The sequence below is a fragment of the Crassostrea angulata genome, chromosome 1 (assembly GCF_025612915.1).
Source record: "Crassostrea angulata isolate pt1a10 chromosome 1, ASM2561291v2, whole genome shotgun sequence".
Lineage (NCBI taxonomy): Eukaryota > Metazoa > Mollusca > Bivalvia > Ostreida > Ostreidae > Magallana > Magallana angulata.
The window spans coordinates 51,777,303-51,799,950 of record NC_069111.1 but is presented as its reverse complement, the minus strand read 5'-3'; the positions used below and the strand labels follow the sequence as shown (position 1 = coordinate 51,799,950).

The 22,648-nt window shown below is 30.7% G+C and overlaps 2 protein-coding genes across 7 annotated transcripts in view; both read left to right on the top strand.

The window, feature by feature from the left end:
* The window catches only part of LOC128185861 (MAM and LDL-receptor class A domain-containing protein 1-like), a 54,921-nt gene extending 43,283 nt beyond the window's left edge, over nt 1-11,638 (top strand). For 2 of the 3 annotated variants that reach the window (XM_052855553.1, XM_052855539.1), the window contains 6 exons: nt 2,200-2,287; nt 4,710-4,831; nt 5,568-5,700; nt 8,146-8,318; nt 8,875-8,960; nt 11,499-11,638. In XM_052855553.1, the coding sequence (XP_052711513.1) occupies nt 2,200-2,287; nt 4,710-4,831; nt 5,568-5,700; nt 8,146-8,318; nt 8,875-8,960; nt 11,499-11,511 (615 nt within the window). In that variant the 3' untranslated portion in view covers nt 11,512-11,638. Of the gene's footprint in view, nt 1-2,199; nt 2,288-4,709; nt 4,832-5,567; nt 5,701-8,145; nt 8,319-8,874; nt 8,961-11,495 lie in introns of all 3 variants that reach the window. The other variant, XM_052855546.1, reaches the window with a different exon arrangement.
* A 2,198-nt stretch (nt 11,639-13,836) lies between these two features.
* LOC128185900 (uncharacterized) overlaps nt 13,837-22,648 on the top strand; it is a 39,188-nt gene continuing 30,376 nt past the window's right edge. For 2 of the 4 annotated variants that reach the window (XM_052855609.1, XM_052855624.1), the window contains exons 1-9: nt 13,837-14,022; nt 15,874-16,056; nt 19,570-19,670; nt 19,831-19,957; nt 20,035-20,178; nt 20,262-20,350; nt 20,424-20,547; nt 21,978-22,165; nt 22,315-22,393. In XM_052855609.1, the coding sequence (XP_052711569.1) occupies nt 13,962-14,022; nt 15,874-16,056; nt 19,570-19,670; nt 19,831-19,957; nt 20,035-20,178; nt 20,262-20,350; nt 20,424-20,547; nt 21,978-22,165; nt 22,315-22,393 (1,096 nt within the window). In that variant the 5' untranslated portion in view covers nt 13,837-13,961. The remainder of the gene's footprint in view (nt 14,023-15,873; nt 16,057-19,569; nt 19,671-19,830; nt 19,958-20,034; nt 20,179-20,261; nt 20,351-20,423; nt 20,548-21,977; nt 22,166-22,314; nt 22,394-22,648) is intronic. The other 2 variants (XM_052855617.1, XM_052855629.1) reach the window with 2 other exon arrangements.

The window sequence follows — 22,648 nt, the reverse complement described above, 5'->3', positions numbered from 1 at the left end:
TGAAAGATAAAAGATATATTGAATATGTTTTAAATTTGAATATTGATCGCAAAAAATATATCCATTTAAATTTTGAATGAATGAATATTTAGGTTACTTGAACTACAAAGCTCATTTGAGCTTTAAAGACACTTTTTGTCCATCGCATATCTATCTATCCGTCTATCTGTCAGTTTTTCTTACATTATCGACCTCTCCGAAATCCCAGGGCTGATTTCAACCAAATTCGGTACAAAACCTTTTTGGGTAAAGGGAGTTTAAGTTTGTAAAAAGTTTATAAAAATGAAGGACGACAAATATACATGTACAAGGATTTATACTAATATGTTCATTCTATGTAAAATAAAATGAATGCGTAAAAAATCCAGTGGAAGACCTTATAGTGATTATAGTGGTTTGTCTTTATTTCTTATTATTTTTTCCCTTTTTTGTTAGAAGAATTTCTCAGAGACTGCTGGATAGATTTTCTTGAAATTTTTAGGGTGATAGAACATGATAATATCTTGAGATGACTTTTTCGTTATTGCCAATTTTATTTCCCTTTGTCAGTTTCCTTTCCCGCGACCTTAAACGTTTTCACCTCGAGATTTCAGAAACGGTATGGACCTGAACATCCAAACGTTGTAGGATGATAAATCTATATTTGTTAATATTTTTAAACTATTTTGTTTTGTTCGTCGTAACATCAGGTTGTCACAGAAAGTACTTCAAAAATTATTTTTTGAACGTAATTTTTTTTTATTTTACATAAAATGAATATATTAGTATAAATTCTAATATATGTCATCAATGCGATGTTAGATTAACCAAAAAATATACTTTCGGTGAGATATATCAGGAAGCTTTTTTAATACAAATTTTGTACCCGCTAGTTCTTAGGCACTGTAAGTGATCAAGGCATAAAACTAAAGTGGATGACAGCATTTGATTGAAAATAATTATAACAGGTTCAATTTTATCGACCGATATTTCCGATCCTCACCGGAAGGGTTCAAACAAATCAAGTTGTTTATAAGTTTAACTGACTTCTTTGCCAGTTTTACTAGATTGATAAACAATAATGTGCGATTGGAAAATTAATAATAAATGCTAACTTTAATTTTCATTGAACACTTCTGTTTGTCCGTTCCTGTCCCGATACAAAAAGCCTTGTCTACTTGAGGTCTCAAGAACGTTAACGACTTGACCATCCAAACTTCGAGGGAGGATACATTTGTAGACCTCTGTATGTGTATAATCTTTACATTGTTTTGTTTTAACTGGCGTAACTTCCGGTTGTCAAAGGAACTATTCGAAAACTTATATATATATATATATATATATATATATATATATATATATATATATATATATATATATATATATATATTATTTTGAATGAAAGTAACATATAGACATGGCAAAATAAACAAAAATAGTTCTACTTCTGGTGAGACATCTCAACTATCTCAAGTAGCTTTTCTTTCCTTTTTTTTTTACAAATTTTGTACAAGCAAGATCTAAAAAAAACCATTAAAGAGATCAAGACACAAACATTTGTTGATGATTAACATTTGATTGAAGATGTGTTTCATTTTGTCGTCCGTCACTTCCGGTTTTCAACGGAAACGTTCAAGCAAATGATGTTTTTAACAAGTTTTAAACTTTGTCCTTGAACATTTCATTCAGTTTGATGAACAGTTACGTACCGTCTTTAATCACTTCCGTTTGTCCCTTTTCAGTCCGAAGAAAAAAGAACATTTTTTAACGAGATCTCAAAACAGACAAAACCTTGAATAAACTTTGAGTAAAGATAGAACAATTTATGAAGATGTGTTGACCATGTTCTTTTTGATCCGGCGTGACTCGCGATCTGGTCGTTGCAGGAAGTACTCAAATTTGACATTGTTTTTTATTTTACATCTAGTAGAAGACACTGGAAAATTCCTTCACAATATATATTATACACATTTTCTTTTTACAAGAGAAATGCAGTAGTCTTACAAATATGATTTTACGGATGCAACATGAGTAACGGAAGACCTTTTTGTTGCTGTAGCAACAAAAGTCTAGTCTCAAATATTTTTGATTCGGATAAATATATAGTTTGCGCCCATTCTTTTGATCTTGGCTCAACTGTCTTCTTGTCTAGAACTAATCTTAAATTTTGATGCTGAAGCAACTTCTTTTTAAAACTTCATTATTATTTTTATTTTGCAGATTCAGTTTATTGGTGTCCGAGGAAATAGTTATAGAGGGGACATCGCCATTGATGATGTCCAGTTTTTGGATGGTGTTTGCAGTACTGGTAAATAACAACAATTTCTAATGTTTTTATTTTTTGTAATTCACAGGCTTACTTATAAATATTGTCTGACGTCATGACGTGAGGCATTATTAAGGTTTGAAAGTTGCCTTCTCCGAAGCAGTGCAGGCAGTGGGAGCAAGCAATATTAAGATATTTCATAAAAAAGATAAACCGATGTATTTTATATTATAATGTGTCAACAATTACATTCAGGATTGATAAAAATGTTACATGTTTAAATGGGATTTAACAAGCAACAGTGAACATGGATTTCAAGTAAAAGTGTTGTTCACCAAACACGTGTTCAATAAGTTGTTACATATTTGTCTATTACGGTACAATATAAGTAATAATTGGTGTTGGATTATCATCATTAACAAAATATCATCAGTTTTGATTAAAAAAAATAAAATCATATATTTATTTATATAGCTGGAATATTTACTGGAAAAACTATATCGCAGAAGCGGAATATGATCCGAATTTCGATCAAATGGGGGATTTCATTTATATTGCAAAGGGTATAACTCGTTATTTTGCTAAATGTACATTAAAATATTACTAAACAAGTGTGTATGTAAATTCGATAAATATCTTCTAAAACATTCTATCCAAAATATTATATATGAAGTTGTAACAAAACAAATGTCAAAAAATTCAAAATACTCCATGGTTCAACGCCAATGGATAAGTTCATTCAAACCATCGGATTGAAATATCAGCCGTTGCTTGAATAATAAAGCAGGAATTCGCGTCATATTGTCTCGTTCATAGTTTTTGCGTGCCGATTAGAGGATGAGTCCAAATTGGGATCATAAGAAAACACCGTAGCACATGTTCCGTTTGTACACATCACAACTGGTGGCATTGGGGTGGGGTAGGCTGCCTCCGTCCATATTTTACACAGCGGACGCTTTTCTTAACTTGACAAGTAAAAAAAATGAATTCTAATTGAATTGAATTGAACTACCCCCCCCCCCCTCCTCCCCAATTAGAAATTATATCATGATTTTGAGAACTCACCATTTTTATCCCCGATAAGCTTGGTTAAAGGACAAATGCTATTCATTTTCAATTAATTCTGTAAAATATTTTTACAATATCGTTAACTACAACAGTTTAAATTAAATTTTATGTACGACTTGACAATACACATTTTCCATTCGCGAAAGTAAACATTTCAAATCAACAAATTCATGTTTTGTTAGATTTAGGCATTGTAAAGGTAATAAACAAACAATTTGTAGAAATGGGGAGTAAGAAGGGAAGAAGTTAAAAATAAAAAAACTGAAGCGAACAAGAGATTAAGTTCATCCAAATTTAATCCAAACAAGCAGCCGTCTGAGACGAGATTTGGGCCGACTTTCTCGAACAACAGAAGAACAAGTTAATAATTCAGAAGAGACTTTGACCAGTATCGTCAGCATTGTTAACCGGGAATATATTTCATGTTAATTGCTGTAGATACGTTACTCTATTTAAAAAATCGGGGTGGAATTGACGACATGTTAACTCGAATATTTCCATAGTGCAGACTAGAAATCGTTAGATCTTTAACTACGTTTCATATTTATTATAAAACTTATATTTGCCTACACGAATTGTCTGAATGCGTAATATGTCACTGAATAAAGAGAAAGAACCTAAAAAATTACTAAAGTTTATTTGTGGGGTGTTTTGTTTTTGCTAGTAATGGGAGGAATTGTACAATAACGTAAATGTAACCCCATCCCCCTGCATACGCCTTAGAGCAAGAACAGGGATAGGAATAACGAAATACTTTAATTCATGGAGGTTTTAGGAAAAAAATATTTGATCTCTTTAATTACATTTTAAGTAATGCATCCCCCACCAATATATCATTTCGCGAGAGGATGCTCCGCTTTGCGGTGCACTTGTTTTAGTTGTTTTGTCAAGATGTTTTGAAAGAAGTTGTGAACCCCCCCCCCCCCTTTCAAAAACGATGCTACGTGTTTGATTGAATATCCTTTCTAATTTCCTATGGTTGGAGATGACAAATGTCTTTGATTTTGCATCTTGATATAAAAACAAATTGCAATTATTTATCTGCACATTCTGTTTATGAAATTATGATCAGCAGCGAAAATTAAAATTAATTTCTTATAAGATGGACAAATTGACACATGCATGCTTCCATTAAATAATATTGTTCAGTCAGGCAAGCTTTTGGAAAATCTATTACTTGTTATAACATTGTACATGTAGTATCGACAGTTAAGGGAGGCTCGTTTTATATTTGGTTACATATGGATAGATAGATAGATAGATAGATAGATAGATAGATAGATAGATAGATAGATAGATAGATAGATAGATAGATAGATAGATATGCGAATAAATAAATGGTTTTTTAATGGGTTTTTTAATTCATATCATCTACAATTCCGTTTATTTTATACAGCTATTCCCATCACAACCCCGTCACCCAATACACTCCCTCTTAACTGCACTTTTGAAGACACAACTGCCTGTTTCCTGAAAGATGTTGTAGGATCTGACGACTTTGATTGGACCATAAGAAGTGTATGTATTTTTATGTTATTATTAGGGGACTAAACTTTATTTGAAAATGATGCTTTGATATTTAGCGGACTAATTTAAAACACCATAAAAAAAAGAATAACTTGTTAGTGTATTTTAAATTGATATAAATTTGAAGCGAATATAAATAATATTAGCTTACCTGCATAGAGACTTTAGCATAAAGTTATTATTCTAAATACATCCACCAAAGTCACCCATAAATTTTGTCAACAATAATTAATCATGTCAATGATAGGGTTGCAACATGCACATGTTATCATAAACAACAATCATGTCAAATGTTGACATGATTGTCTGTGCGATAAATTCGTGAAATCGTTTATTCGTGAGAAAATAAATTAAATTTCTAATTTTAATATGTATGAAGACATTTATCTGGCTATAAATTTATTTAAATAAAAATATCATTACGTGAATTTTTCATCGGATTAATGTTAAAACGTTTTTGGTTTTTTTGTGATTTTTCCCTTTTATATCTTTTTCCTTATTGCGTAGCTTATTTTTCAAAGGATATATTCATCACATGATGCATGGCGGTGGGATATGTCTTCAAAATTTGAACACAAAATGAAATTGAGAATAAAAAATTATTGTTTTTTACTTAACAATAGGATTTCATTCACAAAATATTCCTCTACACCGATTGGGATTTGATTTTATTAATGTTACCTTAGTTTATTTAAACACTATGTGATTTTCTTCATTCACAAAATAGTCCTCTACACCAACCAGTGGAACTGGTCCTACCAGTGCGGCTGAAGGAACCAAATATGCGTATATTGAAACTTCCGGGAAACAATTAGGTTCAAAGGCTATTCTGGAAGGTTCTGTTTCAGTTCCGGCGGCAGGTAAAGTTTAGCTTTTCTGTGTATTATTACTTTCACAATAAATAATTCATATGTGGTCTGTAAGTAGAATAGTCTGTATTTTATTATTGTTTGCAGCTGTTGTTTCCTTTCAAAGCATGTTATCAGTTTGGAATTATAGGAGTAGTTTCTAAAAATTACCTTTAAAACATTAAAAAATCTTGAAGGTTACATCTAATTTTGTATTGACAATGCCGTGCCTTGAACTTCTTTTCTGAAACCACTTGGCAAATTTCAACCAAATTTGGCACAAAACATCCTTATGGTTTGGTGAATATAAATTGCAGAAATGAAAGACGATCTTTATTCAAAGCGGAGAAAACCTCGAAAATGTAAAAAAAAAAAAAAAAAAAAAAAAAAAAAGGGGGGTGCATTTTAAAAAATCTTCTTCTCAATAATCATTGGTTCAAAATCAACGTAATTTAGCATAAATAATCTTTATGGAAATTAAAAGAAAATTGCAAAAATTATGGGCTAATTTTGTTCCAAATTTGAGTTAATACAAAATTAATAATATTGGGAAGGGGGTGAGCTTCAATCAGTTTATAACTTCGGGTTCGGTATTCCATATCTCGAAAACCTCTTTGAAGCGGCCATATTAAAAACGGGTCGATCTGGCAAAGATGAATTTGTTTGTTGTGCAATAGTTCGCGTGCGAAGGGAATCTTAGAAACATGCCAGATACACTGGTGCCGATTTTGTGAAGTTAATTGGGGTTGAATAATTCAATGCAATGACAGTTTTCACTTTTGACGGTAATGTTATCTTGTTTTGATTTACGTTTCATTTTCAATAACTATGCTGGAGAACTATTGCCTGTATTTTGTAATTTTTACGTATCAAGTCAAACATAGACTTCGGTAAGTCAGACAGTTGACTGGTAACCTACGCAAAATAAGCAAAATCTGATGCATTAAAAACATACATAAATAATTTATTTAATCGAAAATTCGGTATGATCTTTGCGTAATGGTTGATTAATGCAATGTTTTGTTAAGATGCTCAGCATTTTCTCTAGTCTATTCATTTTTAACGGAGTTTAATATCGCTGACAGAAATATGTAGGTATATTTTTGATTTATTTTGAAAAATAAATTGTGCTCCTTCTTTGTTTTAGTGCATGTTTCTTCTGTTTTAATTGTTTGCAATTTTATATCTACTGACTATATTTGAGTGTCAAGATTCAAACTATAAGCAAGATTCAGAGCTTTGCTTACAATTCTATGTTTGCACACAGAGCTGAGGCCATGCTTTTGTTCATTTACATTTTAAATGCTAAAAAGGAAAAACCAAATTTTAAAAAAATTTAGTTGAATGTAAAAAAAAACTCTTGTAAACAAACAATGACTCAAACCTAGAAGAATTGTGAGCTCTGTACCTTGCTTACATGTATAATTTTACGATTGACGCTGCAATTTTGGTTGATCATTAGAAATGTCTCGCTAAACGTGAAATGCTTGTAAAGGAAAATTAAAGGATGATAATATCCTGCATCGTCGCAAGCCACGGTTTTGTGTGTATTCTATTTCCACAATGACGATGGATATGCTCTAACTACTTTCTGGGGTCCCCTTCTTATACGATTAATTATATGAAATTTACATTAATTTTGATAGTTTTCCAGACAAAAGTAAATAAAAACGTTGTCTTTAAAACAGTCTCCATAGTTCTGACACATTACTGTTATGGGATTAAATGCATTATCGATCGCTATTCTTAAGAAAATTTTAAAGCGGAAAATCATCTTGGTTTGTAGCCATTTGTTTTTTGATAAAGATGAAAATAATGGGTAGGCCATCGTAAAATAGAGTAATATGCCTGTCAATACATTGATTATAATAGCTTTTGTTTGCACATATCACATGACAACATTTTTCATTCGAATCCATCCGTTGATCAAGTGAGTAAGGTTATAAAAGGTCACACGAGTTCACGCCAGGTAACAACAATCGTTTATAATTGGAAATACAAACAAAATTTTAGGATGTTTTTAATTTGACTAACTGAGGTACAATTTTCTTCGCTCACATATAGGAATGCGTTAAAATAAATACAATACCTAGTAAGTAGTTGAAGAAGAAAATATACCTAACTGCATATATATATATATTAATCACTGGTGGTCAGAAGTAAAATAAAGGGAATTGGAAGTAAACAGTGTACCCCTACTAAAAATTTAGTTTCATATCTTGCATAGGATCGTCTTATTTTCGGTAAAAATGGTATTTCATAAAGGTACAATGTCAAAGATTGAGTGTATGCAAAATTAAATGTAAATTAGGATACTTTATGTATTTTCTTTTTATTCTACCGAGGAGCCATATGGCATAATATCCTTTGAACGCCATTATAAAGTCATTGTTGCTCAGGTGAGCGATGTGGCCCCATGGGCTTCTTGTTATAAACACCGATTTGATTTTTATTTAGATTCTCCAATATGCTTGACATTTGATTACCACATGTATGGAGCAAGCACTGGCACTCTGGAAGTGAGTTTTGACGACATGATTTACTTTTATGAAAGTGGTGACAAAGGAAATCAGTGGAACAAAGCCAAACTTATTCTACATAAGTGTCCAGGAAATTCAGATGTTTCAAAGGTAGGATATTCATAGACAATATAACGTTCAGGATTTTATTTCAAAACCGTATCTTCGTAACGACTAATTTATGTATACATTAATTTCGTTTTTCAAGATACACTTTTTAACAGATGAAAAAATAATTGTTTGCTTTTCATATTGTATGAATTAAAACAACAATCACTTAACAATATTGTCTCAAAATTCTTCTACTAGCCTTTAATAGAGGGGAGGCTCCCTTGAAGTACAAATTATAGACAACAAATTTGTAAACCGCGCTAAATTTTTTTGAATTTTTTTTCTTATCCATGATCCAATTATTTGCTACGAACATATTGATTAATTTAAATGACAAGTTTAAAATTTAAGCAAACTGTATTTAAAAAGTTTACTATTCAAGGTTATTAATACAATTCATTGGCTTGAAATGATTAATTCATAGTAATATCTATTCAAAAAATTTTATTCAGTCCAGTAACTTGCAATTGCTGCTTCTATTTAAAGATTGTGCGATTAACAGAATATAACCATAAGAATAACAAGTATGACTGATTTTTTTAAATTGTATTTTCAGATAACGTTCATTGGTACCCGAGGATCCAGTTACAAAGGCGACATTGCAATTGATAACGTACAGCTTACAGATGGTCTATGTGGTAAGTTTGGTCAAATTACAAAACGGAAAATAACCATTGATATGAAGAAGGCCAAAACCCATTTACTTTGAAGTCATAGAAAAAAGTTTGTTACTTATGTAAGCTATCTGATATATTGGCAATTGTTTAATTAAGTTACAAGGTCGTTTTGAATAATTAAAAATTGCTATTTGTTCCTATAGAAGCCGAGAAATAGAAATATTAAATTTTGAATTCTGAAAAATTTATATTCTTCATTTTTTAGTTTATGAGTAAATGTTTAAAACTGCCTTAAATTTCATTTATTCTTACATAAAGCGTTACATAAAACATAAAAGGTTGTTGTTCTGAAAATTATCTAAACTTATAAATTAAGACATTTTGTGTATATATAAACTACAAAATGTCTGCAGCAGAGTAACTGCTAACACCTTTGGTATTCAAACACGTGTGAGACGATTCCATTAGCTTTAATTGAATTTAAGTGATAAGTAATTATTGTGAAATTAATCAAAAAACTACTTAAATTTTTGATAAACAAGCCCGAAAAAGGAATTAATGAGAGTAAAGTGGTGGACACGCTTTGGCGGATCCAAATCAGGGGTTGTTGCATCAAAATACATACTTGCAATCAAAAAATCTTAAATGATTTCGTGAAGAAGAAATATATTTACTGGTTACTTATTTAAAGTATACTAGAAGTTAAGATTTCACAAATGCTTATTAAATAAAATGAGCCAATTTGTTTCTTGAAAGCACGATTTTAGATTTGATCTCTAGTTAGAGAATGGGATGGAACATTCCAAAACGGTGTAACCAGTGACGCGGGTTGTTTAAATAACGTCATGGCAAAAAGTGGACGAGTTCTCTAGTTTAAGAATTTAATAAATAAAATGAATTAACTTAAAGAAATTTTAGTTTTGATAGAAAAACCGTTCCAGAACGGGGTAACCAAGAACGCAGGTTGACTAATTAACGTCACAGCGGAAAGTGTAGGGCGAGTTAGCCATCAGGTAGTTACATTGGATATGACAACTTCGGTTTAAAGTATGCAAATAGATATATGCATACACTAACTCTTTTTAAATTTCAAATTTTTAAATTTTTCATGCAACGACCGATCGGTGGTAAACTTAAACATTAATTTGTAGACAACGAACAAATTGATTTATGCATAAAACGGGGAAGTTTAATTAAGGGGGAACCCCCCCCCCCCCCCCATCAATATTTTTGAAGACACCTTTTATCTGAAATTCCTATTTGGAACAGTGATAAAATTTATAATTTGTCCTTAAAAACAAGATTTAGAGATATGACGCACTAAATACTTACCCAATAGTTTGAATTACAATAAAAGAGGTTTTTTTTTTACTGCAACAGAACGAATTAAGGTGATATGTGATACATACATGTATATCACATCAATTAAAGTTTAGAGTTTTTATCCCTGTCCGCTCTTCTAAATGTCAAGCCATGCCGTATATTTTTTTTATTTAAAAGAATAGATTAAGAAAGCAATTAAGGTAAAAAACCTAATATATACAACTATACGCAAAATATATGGTTTAACATATTAACATTTTATCAAAATAATGTGTAAAATATTAATTCGCAAGCTTGCGCGCTAATAGATAATATTAATATATTTATCAATTATACATTCTAACTTGATATGATTTAGTTTGGGATCAGTTTAATTACCACGGGGATCGGTTCAAATTTAACATTTTTCAATTTTTCTTTAATTTTACCATTTCATTTCTATTTATTTTTTGAAAAATGATTATATAGCAATTGTTCAATGCAAGTGCTAGTTTCTTTGTAGTTTTTATCCATAGGTTTAAAGAATATCTTCAGTTCTTGTTTTTCATTTTCATACTTTTTTAATAAAAATATTATAAAGTTGATTTGGCCATTTTTGACATGTAATTATAGATAATTGTATTTTGCATTAATTGATACCAAATTTTAAGCTCTAAGATGTACTGTTCGCAGTAAAAACGATGTTTCCGATTTCTATTGAAAATACGAAAAAAAAATCATATAAAATTATAGGAAGCCGATATTAATGTCATTGTTGTATAATCATTATTAAAAAAAATTATTCTTTACACACCAACTCATCAAATAATGCATTGGTGTGTTGAGCCAACTTGATGAATTGATCTAAATAATTTCATGCGAGAGGCATGTAGTTATAACCAATAAACTTGTCGAGCAGGATGCCTTTAGCATTGGATATACTTTTTCAAATCAATCTTCATGTAAAAACCATGTGAATCATTGTCCACAACTCAGACACCAAAATTTAGCTGTTTTAATTTTGAAAAGTAAACGTACGCCACAATATTTAGGCTCTTGACATTACTATGTCTATTTTTCTTTAAGATTTCTTTTCGACCAAATCAAACTATTTAAGCAATATATTTAAAAAAGATATTACCTGACAACCAAATGTAGATGTAATTCAAAGTAAAAGGCATCCGTTAAGTAAATTGAAGTCAAAACTTAAATTGATATGATTATTTTGGTCATTTGTAATTCGTCTATTCTTTTTCAGTAACCTGAACACCTGATTCTTGGAAAAGCGAAAAACTGCGTAGCTTATGTTCAATTATGGAAAACAATGTGTTTGTGGTATACACTTTTGTAATCTTCACATAAATTTATGTATTCCTTTACAATAAAATATATATCATGCAATCTTTGTTTGTCACTGAAAAATTGGTATTTCTAATACAAAACAAGAAATCATATTGACGCAAGCGTCAAATGGGCCGCAAAAACATTATTATTGTATGAATCATCATTCGTTGTTTACATAAAAAACATATCACAAAGAAGAAAATAACGAGTTGGTTGTACTAATTTCTATGGTAGATTTTAATATATTTTCAGTAACACGTTTTGAAGTTTAACATTTTACTACTATTAATAAAAATCGAGTTCGTTACTGTAAGCATTTCTAACGGTAATTGTATGATTATTGCCATAGTATGAAGTAATATCAGTTATATAATTTCATGTCATTCGGGTCTTTATGTCCCGTCGATCCTGATACATTGTTTTGAAAAGAATGAAAGAATCCGAAATTTCCCGAATAGATTATAGTCTCGATAAAAACGCACCGAACACGACAGTCTATGACCTAATTTACATTTACGGGCAAAACAAAAAAAATGTAATATTTTTTAAAAGGCATAAATCATATTTCTTCATGCAAATTTACTTTACTGGTAATTCATGAAAATAAGCATAGTAATAATTCTGTAAACAAAAAGCTATCCCGCAGAAACGCAGTTACAATATTTAAATGTATATCAAATAACGGACCGCCTTCTGGCGAGATTGTTCTATCAACTAAGAGCTATTTAGTAGACAACTATTTAAGTGAATGAATTTATCTTTACAAATATTGATATAAAACCTCCTTAGAAGGACACCATTATAGCTATGATAGGTAGAAATAATAAGATAAAGAAGACTTGTACATCCATACCATTTTTGGATCAAAGAGCAGACATAAAAAAAAAATAACCAGTACAACAGGTATGCTAAATAAAATCGCATGTAGTATAATAAATGTTGTGAGGAACTGTGAAGGACACCAGTTTAAGGGACCCACGTTTAACCCTGTGTATAAGCATAGAAGGATTCACATGGTGATGCTTGCTCCTTTTGTCAATCTCCTAAAGACCACCTGGTATGATTGAATAACTGGGACCAACATACAGGCAACCCTATCGTTGCTACATGTAGGTAACATGGACTAGCCTTCAGTATTCCCTTACTTAATTGGGCGGTTGATATTACACTAGCAATAAGCAAACATTTCTAATTCTTTGTACTTTTGCTCTGATTTGTCTTATATTTAAATTATCTAAAAATAAAACAAGGTGTTTGAATTTGACAATGATGCTGCCAAACAATAAAAGCACTTCCACTGAGTGAGACCCGTATTGCGTTGGTAATCTTTGTTATCATACCTTTTAATTGAATTATACCATTGCAAGAAAGCAATGTTTGGGCACGGTCATGCATCAGATAGAAATTATATTGAAAACATGGCAACAATAACGTCTAATTTAATACACAACGTAATTGGTTACCAGTATTTGAATTGTCAGAAATGTCAATGATTGATCATAATCGCGTTGATTTCGAATCAACCGAAAGTTTAGTTCCAGCCTGACTAAAGACGACATCTACTACACAACAATTATAACAATTATACATATAGTTTTGTCATAAGGTAAATTTTGTACGTAAATTCACCAAGAAGCTTACACATTATTTTTTGCTATTCAACAGTTAAATACCAATTTTTTGCTTATTTCCTACTCAACATTTCTAATAAAAAGATCTTTTCAGGATAAAAAAAAATTACCTTAAAGTTTATATTCCGCTCTGTTCAAGGAAATGGATTCGGAAAAAGAAGACATATATTTTGACCCAGATGGACATGGAATGGGCTGGCCGTAGTGATTACTAACTTTTTAAGTGGGCCACGCATTAGAAAAGGAGCTGAAAATGACCATAAGAACATGAAAAAATCATTTGAACAACTGGGGTATTCAATATCATTTTGATTGGCTTGAAAATTATCCTATTTCCTACAGTTACCTTCCACTGAGTTTTAGTAACCGAATGGTTCATCATAAACGCTGGAAATCTTTAAAGACACATTTGTATGAGAAACATATTATGTCCGTGGTTATTTTCAATATATAATATAATTAAACATAAGTAAAGCCTTTGACATTCAAACAGGAACGCAACTTAAAGTTTCCTTAACACAAATGAGTACGACTACTTCCTGAACTGTAATCGGCCGGAAGATTCACAAGTGCAAGCTGTTTTATAACAATATTCAAATATAAACACTTACTCATATTACTCATATGAAACAGGGAAGGAGATTAGGAACAGTCTTAACTGTGACATACAACGATTCATCAAAATAAAATTGTTAATAAGAATTTAAACTTTTTCATGTGAATCTTGTCCTTCATTGGACACCAACAAAATGAAAGTATTTGTGACATGCGTTATGGCTGTGAGCATCTTAACTCTTCAACTTGCCACAGGTAAGTTTGCAGCAGATTCAATTTAAAATGTTTTTACAATAGTTTTAAACACTTTGCATGAAAGCCCTTTATATGATCGAAGGGAAGTTATTCAACGATGTGTGGTAGATTAAATTTGTAGTGTATCTTTTCTAAAGTATTAATGTAATTATTAAAGTTAATATACAATTTTATTTTATGATTTTATGGAGCAAACTTCTTTATTATAGTTTTAAAAATCGTCTGAAATACTGATGCACTGATTCTTAATGCTTCAATGGGCCGTCCATTTCTCCCCCTCTTGTGTCATCTCATACGTGTGTTAATTATGATATCAAAATTTACAAGTATTTTCTCTACGTTGACAAGACGGTGTAAACGTAGACGAGTAATCAGACATTGCTTATATGTAAAAGGGATGAGTAAAAATACTTTTTAAAAAGTTTTATCATTCTTGTCTGCACGTCTTTCAAAACTTAAAGTAAACACGTCACATTATACACAATGTTAAACAACACTTTTCAATCATTTTTTTCCTGCAGAAATCAATAAGTTGTTAATAAAGAAATGTTTAACTTAAGACTTAGTTTTGTATCATTTTCTGTTCATATGATACACCGATTAGGTCAATCTAAATCTTTTTTGGGAACTCAATGAATATACTACAGCATGACTACAATAAATATATATATTAAATCTCGACTATTCATTTTCTTGTACATCGCTTGTGCGTCATATGCTAAAAACACTTGACAAGGAATTCATTTGAAATATGAACCCAAATATGAATCGTATACCTGTTGGGCATTAAAATCAGTTTTACTTTACCTGCTGAACAGATACTTCCTGATTCAATCATTAGCACACGAATCTTGGTTTATTTTATTACGACGTTATAAATTACTTTATGTATATTTTGTTTTTTGTTTATTTTGTGTACTAATCTAACCCAAGTTCCCGTTTCCAACGCGTATTTCCATAAAATGATCATGAAAACACGTAATACCTATATTATTAAATGTATCAGCAAAAACACTTAAAACTAATGTAAGACAACATGGAGATAGTTTCAATTTTCAGATAACCCCTTTTTATCAAAATAAATTGATTGGAATGAACACATTTCTCTTACGAAGATTTATAATCGACATTTTTGGTATGATTAGCTTCAACATAGAAAATAGTTATAAATATCTAGAAGCAGAGAATATGGTGAAGGGAAAGCGAACATTTAAATACTACATGTCTTATTTAAATGTCACAGTTTTCCAAACACGATTTGATAAATTTGCCTGATTGCAATGCAGTATCTTGATCAAATTAATTTTCCTCATTTACATTCCATAGTTTGAGTAAACTGTTTCCATATTTCCTATAAATGTTAAATGAGCACTTGGTGTGCTTGTTAGAATTTTTTTAATTAATTATAAGTTGATCAGCAAAAAAGATCACAATGTCAGCAAATAATAAAGTATCATTAGATATAGTCAAAGAGAGAAAATGATAAAGTATTTTTGTATACAGTTGAAAAACAATTATATGGTGAAAATGTATCAGTATATGAAGATGCAGGTCAAAGATTGATAACGAAATGAAAAATATCATCATTTAGTCAAGAACTCTCATTAATGATATCGTAGGAATTATTCTAAAGTAAAAAAGATAAAATACAGAAATTAAGAAATCGACATCATACGATAAAGACGTATCAACAGTATATGGCTGATTTAATTACTTAAGCAACACAAGGCATTCTATAATCTAGTATGGACAGGTGAATTAGAACATTGTGTTTACTTTATTGTTTTCTTTGCTCTTGTTGTTTTGTTGAATAAAGTTATACCAAATCGTTTTCAAACTTTATTTTCGCAGCCTCACTTTATGAATATGTGACGGAGAAAATGACCTTGTTGGATGCCGATGAATTCTGTAAAAAGGAAGAAGCAGAGTTGTCCGACCTTAGCAATATGGCGGTTGAACAACAATGTCCTGACATTGAGGGAGATTTATGGACTAGTTCAATCATATCTGCAACTCCTTATATGTCTTTACTTGGTAAAGATACAACTACATAAATTTTAATTTGAAATTAAAAAAAGGAAGGTGGTCTTAAATAACCATAAGATCCACTTGACCTTTTTAAAACCAATTTGTTTTGCCATAAAATAACTGCTTTAAAAAGAGATGAATCAAATATCTTAGCTTTTTAAATTTTATACATGTTTTTTTTACCATATTGTTCTTTAAGGCTCTTATATTAAAAGGCGATCGGTATCGTTTAAGTTGTTCGTGATCATCGGGTCCTTTAATATGCATAAACGTGGTTTATTTGTCGTCATTATACATTTGTTATAAAATACAGGGTTTATGATTTGATGACCGTGATATAAACAAAAGAACAGGCCTTTATCACACCCTTTGTATCATCACCCTTAATTTCAGTCAAAAATTTTATGTCACGATATAAACATTTAGATGACTTCACAAAGCATATGAGCTTCTAAATACGAATTCAGTACTTGTGCGAGTATGCTAAGTTTTTCCACGTGAAAACGAAACATAGTTTTATAAATTCAAATATATATAAAAAAAAAAAAAACCAGCAATTCATGTCAAAATCTGTATCACACTCCATATCAACCACCGGCCAATATCAGCCCTCTGGCCTTAATTGAGCCCTCAGGCTGACATTGGAATCTCGGCTTGATATGGGATGTGATACAGATTTTGCCATGTATTATTCTCTATTTATTTAACTTGTTGCAAAACGTGTGGATTTTACTGTCATCGTAATTTAATCACATTTAAGAATAATCTGTGTACATGTTTTCTAAACGACCAATTGCGTTTTCAATACCACAGCGCGTAAAAACAAAAAAATGGAAAATGAGCAATTGTGCATATTTACATCTGCGAAAATGTTTTCTATGCCTATATGTTTTATGTAGTATAAAACTTTGTGAAATATAGGGAAATCGTACAAATAAATGGTTTTTAATGTGATTTTATATAATATTTTCATTTTTCAATAATTTAGTAAAAAAAAAAGTTTTAAACGCATAGCAAGAAACAAACATATATTAAGTTCTTTACGACCATTCCTTAAATGATCATATAAAGGTTCTAAGGATATTAATCGCTACGCTTGTGTTTTTTGATCAAGCTATATACATGTACCTCTTAAACTTTCTGTCATTATACAAATGTTTAGTGAAGAGCATTTTAAAATAAAATGAATCAAATCAATGTCAACCATATTTTGTGTGTGTACTGTAGTTACATATAACTTTTGATTAATCGAGAAACAACTTGCCCTTTTCAAAAAAGATAATTTTTTACGCGTTTGAAAGAATATAAACTCTGAAAGAAACAAGTAATGAATTATAGACAGTAAAGTAAAAAACAAAAATTGATAGGGTACCTGCAGCCCAGCCGATGTGAAACATATGTTAAAGAGTTTATTTACCAAAATTTAATGCAAAAAAACCGCATCGAAATTTATGCAAAAATAACGGAGTTACGCCGCTTCAAAGTGGCTATTTTTACCTGCTTTTGGGAAATCTAATCAAGTGAAAACAGAATTAGGCGATCACAAGGCTTCAGCGGAAGTGACGTCACGAGGTCAACAGGAGGGAAATCTTTTTACAAAGCTATACAAATTAAATTCGATTTTTCAGCTAAAATGATTGATATAGGTCTGATGTTTTGACGTAACTAGTTATTTTAAGTATTGTAGATTTAGAAATTTGTATCCGTAATTATTTTATTACATTCAGATGTCTTTTTAAAGGATTTTAAAATTTGCTATTCTCCTCGCCTTTTTACCGATGAATACGATATCTTAAAACACTTGCATGGTCAGATTTATGGTCATTATTAATTTTTTGATTACATAATATCCTTTCACACACGAGTGATCCGAGACAACGACACAGGTAAACTAACGAAGCCACTGCTCCTGACACACGTGTATCTAGGGTATATATACACATGGTACACAAGTCTGGTAAACAAAGAGAGGGTTTCACACCTTTAGACTAGTAAATTGATTTGTGTATAATTAGCTACTCAATTGTTAAAAAATAAATCAGAAAAATAAATTAGACTGTGTAAAATCCAGCATTCGTAAGCAAATACATGTGTATAGTCCGTCAATCAGCGATTAAAGAATCATGCATGAGACCATCAAATAGTAAAACTAAAATTCGAAGTAAATGCCTTTATTGTTACTTATCTAATCACTTAAATAATGACCAAATTTACAATTCAGCAATTTAAACCCTTTTTATGTAATTAAGTAATTATTTCGGAAGTAATTACGTTGGTCTTAATATCCTCTTTCATAAAGTGCAACTTTCTTTCGAGCGCTATGGTCAGCAATTAAACGCTTTAACTCCATGTAGCTTTCATTGTTATACTGACAACGAATCAATATGAAGTCTGAATAAACTTACACATTTTGACAAAGTATGTATATAAATGTAAAATGAAATTCCATTATCGTATTTTTAAAAGAATATGAGACGGACTTTATCATGCAGCCATCTTGGACTTTCGCCTTGATCCGTTTATAATCCCGTGTTTGTTCGTTAAAGAATGCATACTATTTTGATTGTTATTAATGGTCCGATATCGATATTATTGAATAATCGGGCGACATTATTTGTAATTTGGTGACTTATACATGTACAATGAATAGACCCCGCGTTACCTTTTACGAAATAAGTATTATTAATATTATTAATCAGTTAATAATGTCACGGAAAAATCCTTCGAAAGAATGACAATATTAACAAAATATGTCTCTTATAACAATAGTGCTTTGATTTATTGTCATTTTGCTACATATGCTGTGCATTTACATGCAAAATATGTTACACATTTGACTAAATAATGAAGCAAACAATTTTCCGAATTCGGCATTTTTGTTCGATAAAATACGGCTTTAAATTCAAACAAAAGTATATTTAGCCATCCAGGGTTGATAAGGAAATAAAACAACAGAAAAAAAATGTTCATATATCGATAAAACAATGCAAGAAAACGAACAGTTTTCATACGATATCCCTGTTTCTCATAGTGCGGCGTTGACACCGTGACGTCACAGTTCATCTCGCGCCAAATCGACTTGATTCAAAACTCGTCTGGTGTGAAATCGGGTTTTCCCCAAATATCTCAAAAACTACTAATGCGATCGCTGTGAAATTTTCAGGATAATGTTTTTACACATAGATCTCCATTATATCTAATATTGACCGGCACTGCAGGTACCCTTTAAGCTCAGTTTTAGACCATGTCCATTTTAGAAATGGTAAAGTTAATAGTAAAGTGGGGCAAATGCTTACAGATTAACACTGCTCTTTACATAAGTTTTACTGCCTAAAAACTGCATCACACTGATATAAATATAATTAACATAATATCTTTTTCTTCAAATTGCTAGGGTTTTTTTTTCAAATTGTCATTAAAATGATTTTTAAGATGACGTTGATTTCAAATTATTAAAATTGATTATTTTCACTTTTGCTATATCAGTTCAATAATAAAACTATTATGATTGATATGTAGGTTGCTTTGAACAGAAAACAACAGAATTCCATGATTTAAACGTCACATCTATAATTGGTTGCCAATATCAGTGTTTCAACACCTCAGCTTTCGCTATTATGGTAAATCGCCTAAATTTTATCATCACTAAGATCTTGATATTTCATTATTTAATTTTCTTAGAAAATTTATAAAATGTTTTGATATACATTGAAATATTATGTTTAGTAGTTATGTATTTTAAAAATAAATAACTTAATAAATGATTTTGTTAAACTACAGGATACAAAATGTGCATGTTTGGGGGATTTGTCTTCCCTAGGAGAACCAGTGGATCCCGCATTGTGTAACATAACTTGTGAAGGCACTTATTGTGGCGGGAAAAACGTCACTAACGTTTACGTCACCGGTAAAGAAAGTATATTTCATGTTTATTTTTGTGCTGAGATTAATAGAAAGAATAGGTATAATTTTATATGATTATAGTTGAGAAGGAGTTTTTCAAAAGGAGGATGCTCTTGAGAAACAAGACTAAATTTACCTCTTGTGTGACCACGCAGTGTATTGACAAAAATCTACTTTACACGGAGACAGACTGCCAAACAGATAAAGAAATAGAAGCAGCTTGTAGTGAGTACAGATCTCGGTGAAAAGAACACACAGTAAAGTACATAGACATAAGATAATAACACGTTTTTCATGGTTTTTTGTAGGTACTTTTTTCTCCTGTACATTTGAACCCGGGGATCCATGCTTCCTTTCTCAAACTCTGGAAGATGATTTTGATTGGACAATAACAAAAGTATGTATTTCATTGCATTGCTTGTATTGATTTTTATATGGATATAAGACTAACCGTTTCTGTTTCATTGTAGAATAAGACAACGTACGGACCTGAGAAGGCTTATCAAGGATCTTTTTTCGCATTTGTTAACGACAGTAAAAATTCTACTTTACAAGGGAAAAAAGCAACTCTCCATTCAAACGTCGTTGTATTAGGTATTATGATTTATTTTGTTTAAACTTATATTTCACAGCTTCAGTAAAAAGTTTCCTAATTGTCTTCTATTCCATGCTTGAAGTCATTTTAGGAAAAATACAAAAAACCTTATTAGCAATCATATCGTATAAATGATAAATATATATACGTTAAAAACTCTATAACAGTTGACTTCGTATGTTTTTCCACTTTTCAGTTGAATTCATTTACATGAATTCACTCAAAACCATATAAATGGTACAAGAGGTGCAAGACATATAAACATATTTACATACATGTATACACAAACAGTCTGGATGAGCAAAGCTGAATCATTTTGCTTGTGGAGAACAGATCACATAAATTTTAGTAAAGGAGATGCATAGTTTTTTATGAATACACAGTTGGTTTTCGATGATAAATTATAAAACTTAGGAATATTCGGTTGGACGAAATATTTTTCTTGCTAAAGCTCTTTTCGAATTGATAATGATAAGTTACATTCTAACAGGTAAAGAACCTTGTCCCCAATTTGAATATTATTACAGAATTTTAACTATTTCGTGACGTTAAATATTCCAGCGACCAACCTCTAAGGGGACGCTGGTTACTTATCCAAATTTCACATAAATATATCTACATGGTCCTTGTAATGTTCTTCGCATACCATCTTTGTTTTAAAAATTTTGTAAATGATTCCTTCACTAGAATTGTTGGAATCACTGTTCCATATTTGTAAAAGCTTAATTTTAAGTTTTCTATTAACTGAAACACTTATTTATTTAACACTGTAAAACAACTATCAATCCAAATAAAACTCATGCCAGTTGCGTTAAAAATATTATGTATACATATGCGTCGAAAAATTACTACCATGTTGTACAAATTTGGCGTCATGCCGATTTGAATTATTAATACGCTAATTTAGGTTTAATTTGTAAAAAAAAAAAAAAATAGCAATATTTCAACTAGAAATTTAAAGAATTGAATGTAACTATATCGGATGATTGTCTTTATAGATCTCAAAACTGTAAATTTATCAATAATTAAGTTTTGCATAAGCAGGCTAGCTACACATAAAAATTGCATGCTTCTAAAATTTTAGAGTATTCCTTTTGAAAAATAAAACGAATACAAAATATTAAATGGAAAAAATGCACCTACATGGTATGATATTGATATTCTATCTTTTGATAACAAAAGGTTAGTAATGAAATTGTGTGAGTTGTCATGGGAAATAAAAACAAAAGAATCTATATTAGAATGTTACCAAAACGTAAAAAGATTATTATAGATTATTCTATACAGATTCTTAAGTTCTCCTCAAATAGCCTACATGTATACAAAGTGTAAGAGTTCTTGTTCATTTAAGTATTTCTTTTTACTCCGTTTGAACGGTTCTCGTCAACCTTTTGTATTTAGCCAACAGTTATTATTTTAATTAATTCAGCAGGTGGTAAATGGTGCCTTCGGTTCCGATACCATACTCCAGACATCCGCAAAGGCGCAAGCCTAAATATCATTGCACAATCTATGGAGGGCAATGTTATTTTTGAAAAACAGTTCCTCAGTAGGGAGTTTAAAGAATGGAGTTATACAGAACTGGAAATTGATCTACGTGAAGAAAAAAAAGTGAATGTAAGTCAAGTTAAGATGACTTTAACCACTGTGACATATCAATATTGTTTTAGACCCTGCATCAGTAATACTAGTCTATCAATTGTTTATAAATGAGGTCATTATTTTTGTATTATTCATTATAACGTGATGTAGTGGTGCCTTTTCAGATCCTGTTTGAGTTTACAAGAGGTGAAGATACAACCAATTTTGCCTTAGATGATGTAACTTTAACACAAGGGACATGTGGTAATTAATAGCTTTTGAATATTCTTTTTTTAAAAGAAGAAGCGAAAGTGTAAATGATACACGAGTCATCACTTCCACTTTTGATTGAATTACATAACTTCTGAATTTTGAAATTCAGGCAACATTGATTAAATGACGCCCCCAAAGACAACCACTATTTATATTAAAAGGAATGTCTCACTTGAAGGTATCTCACTAGTCACGTCTTAATTCACTGCGCACGTGTTTATTTAGTGTTTATTTCAATGTATATAT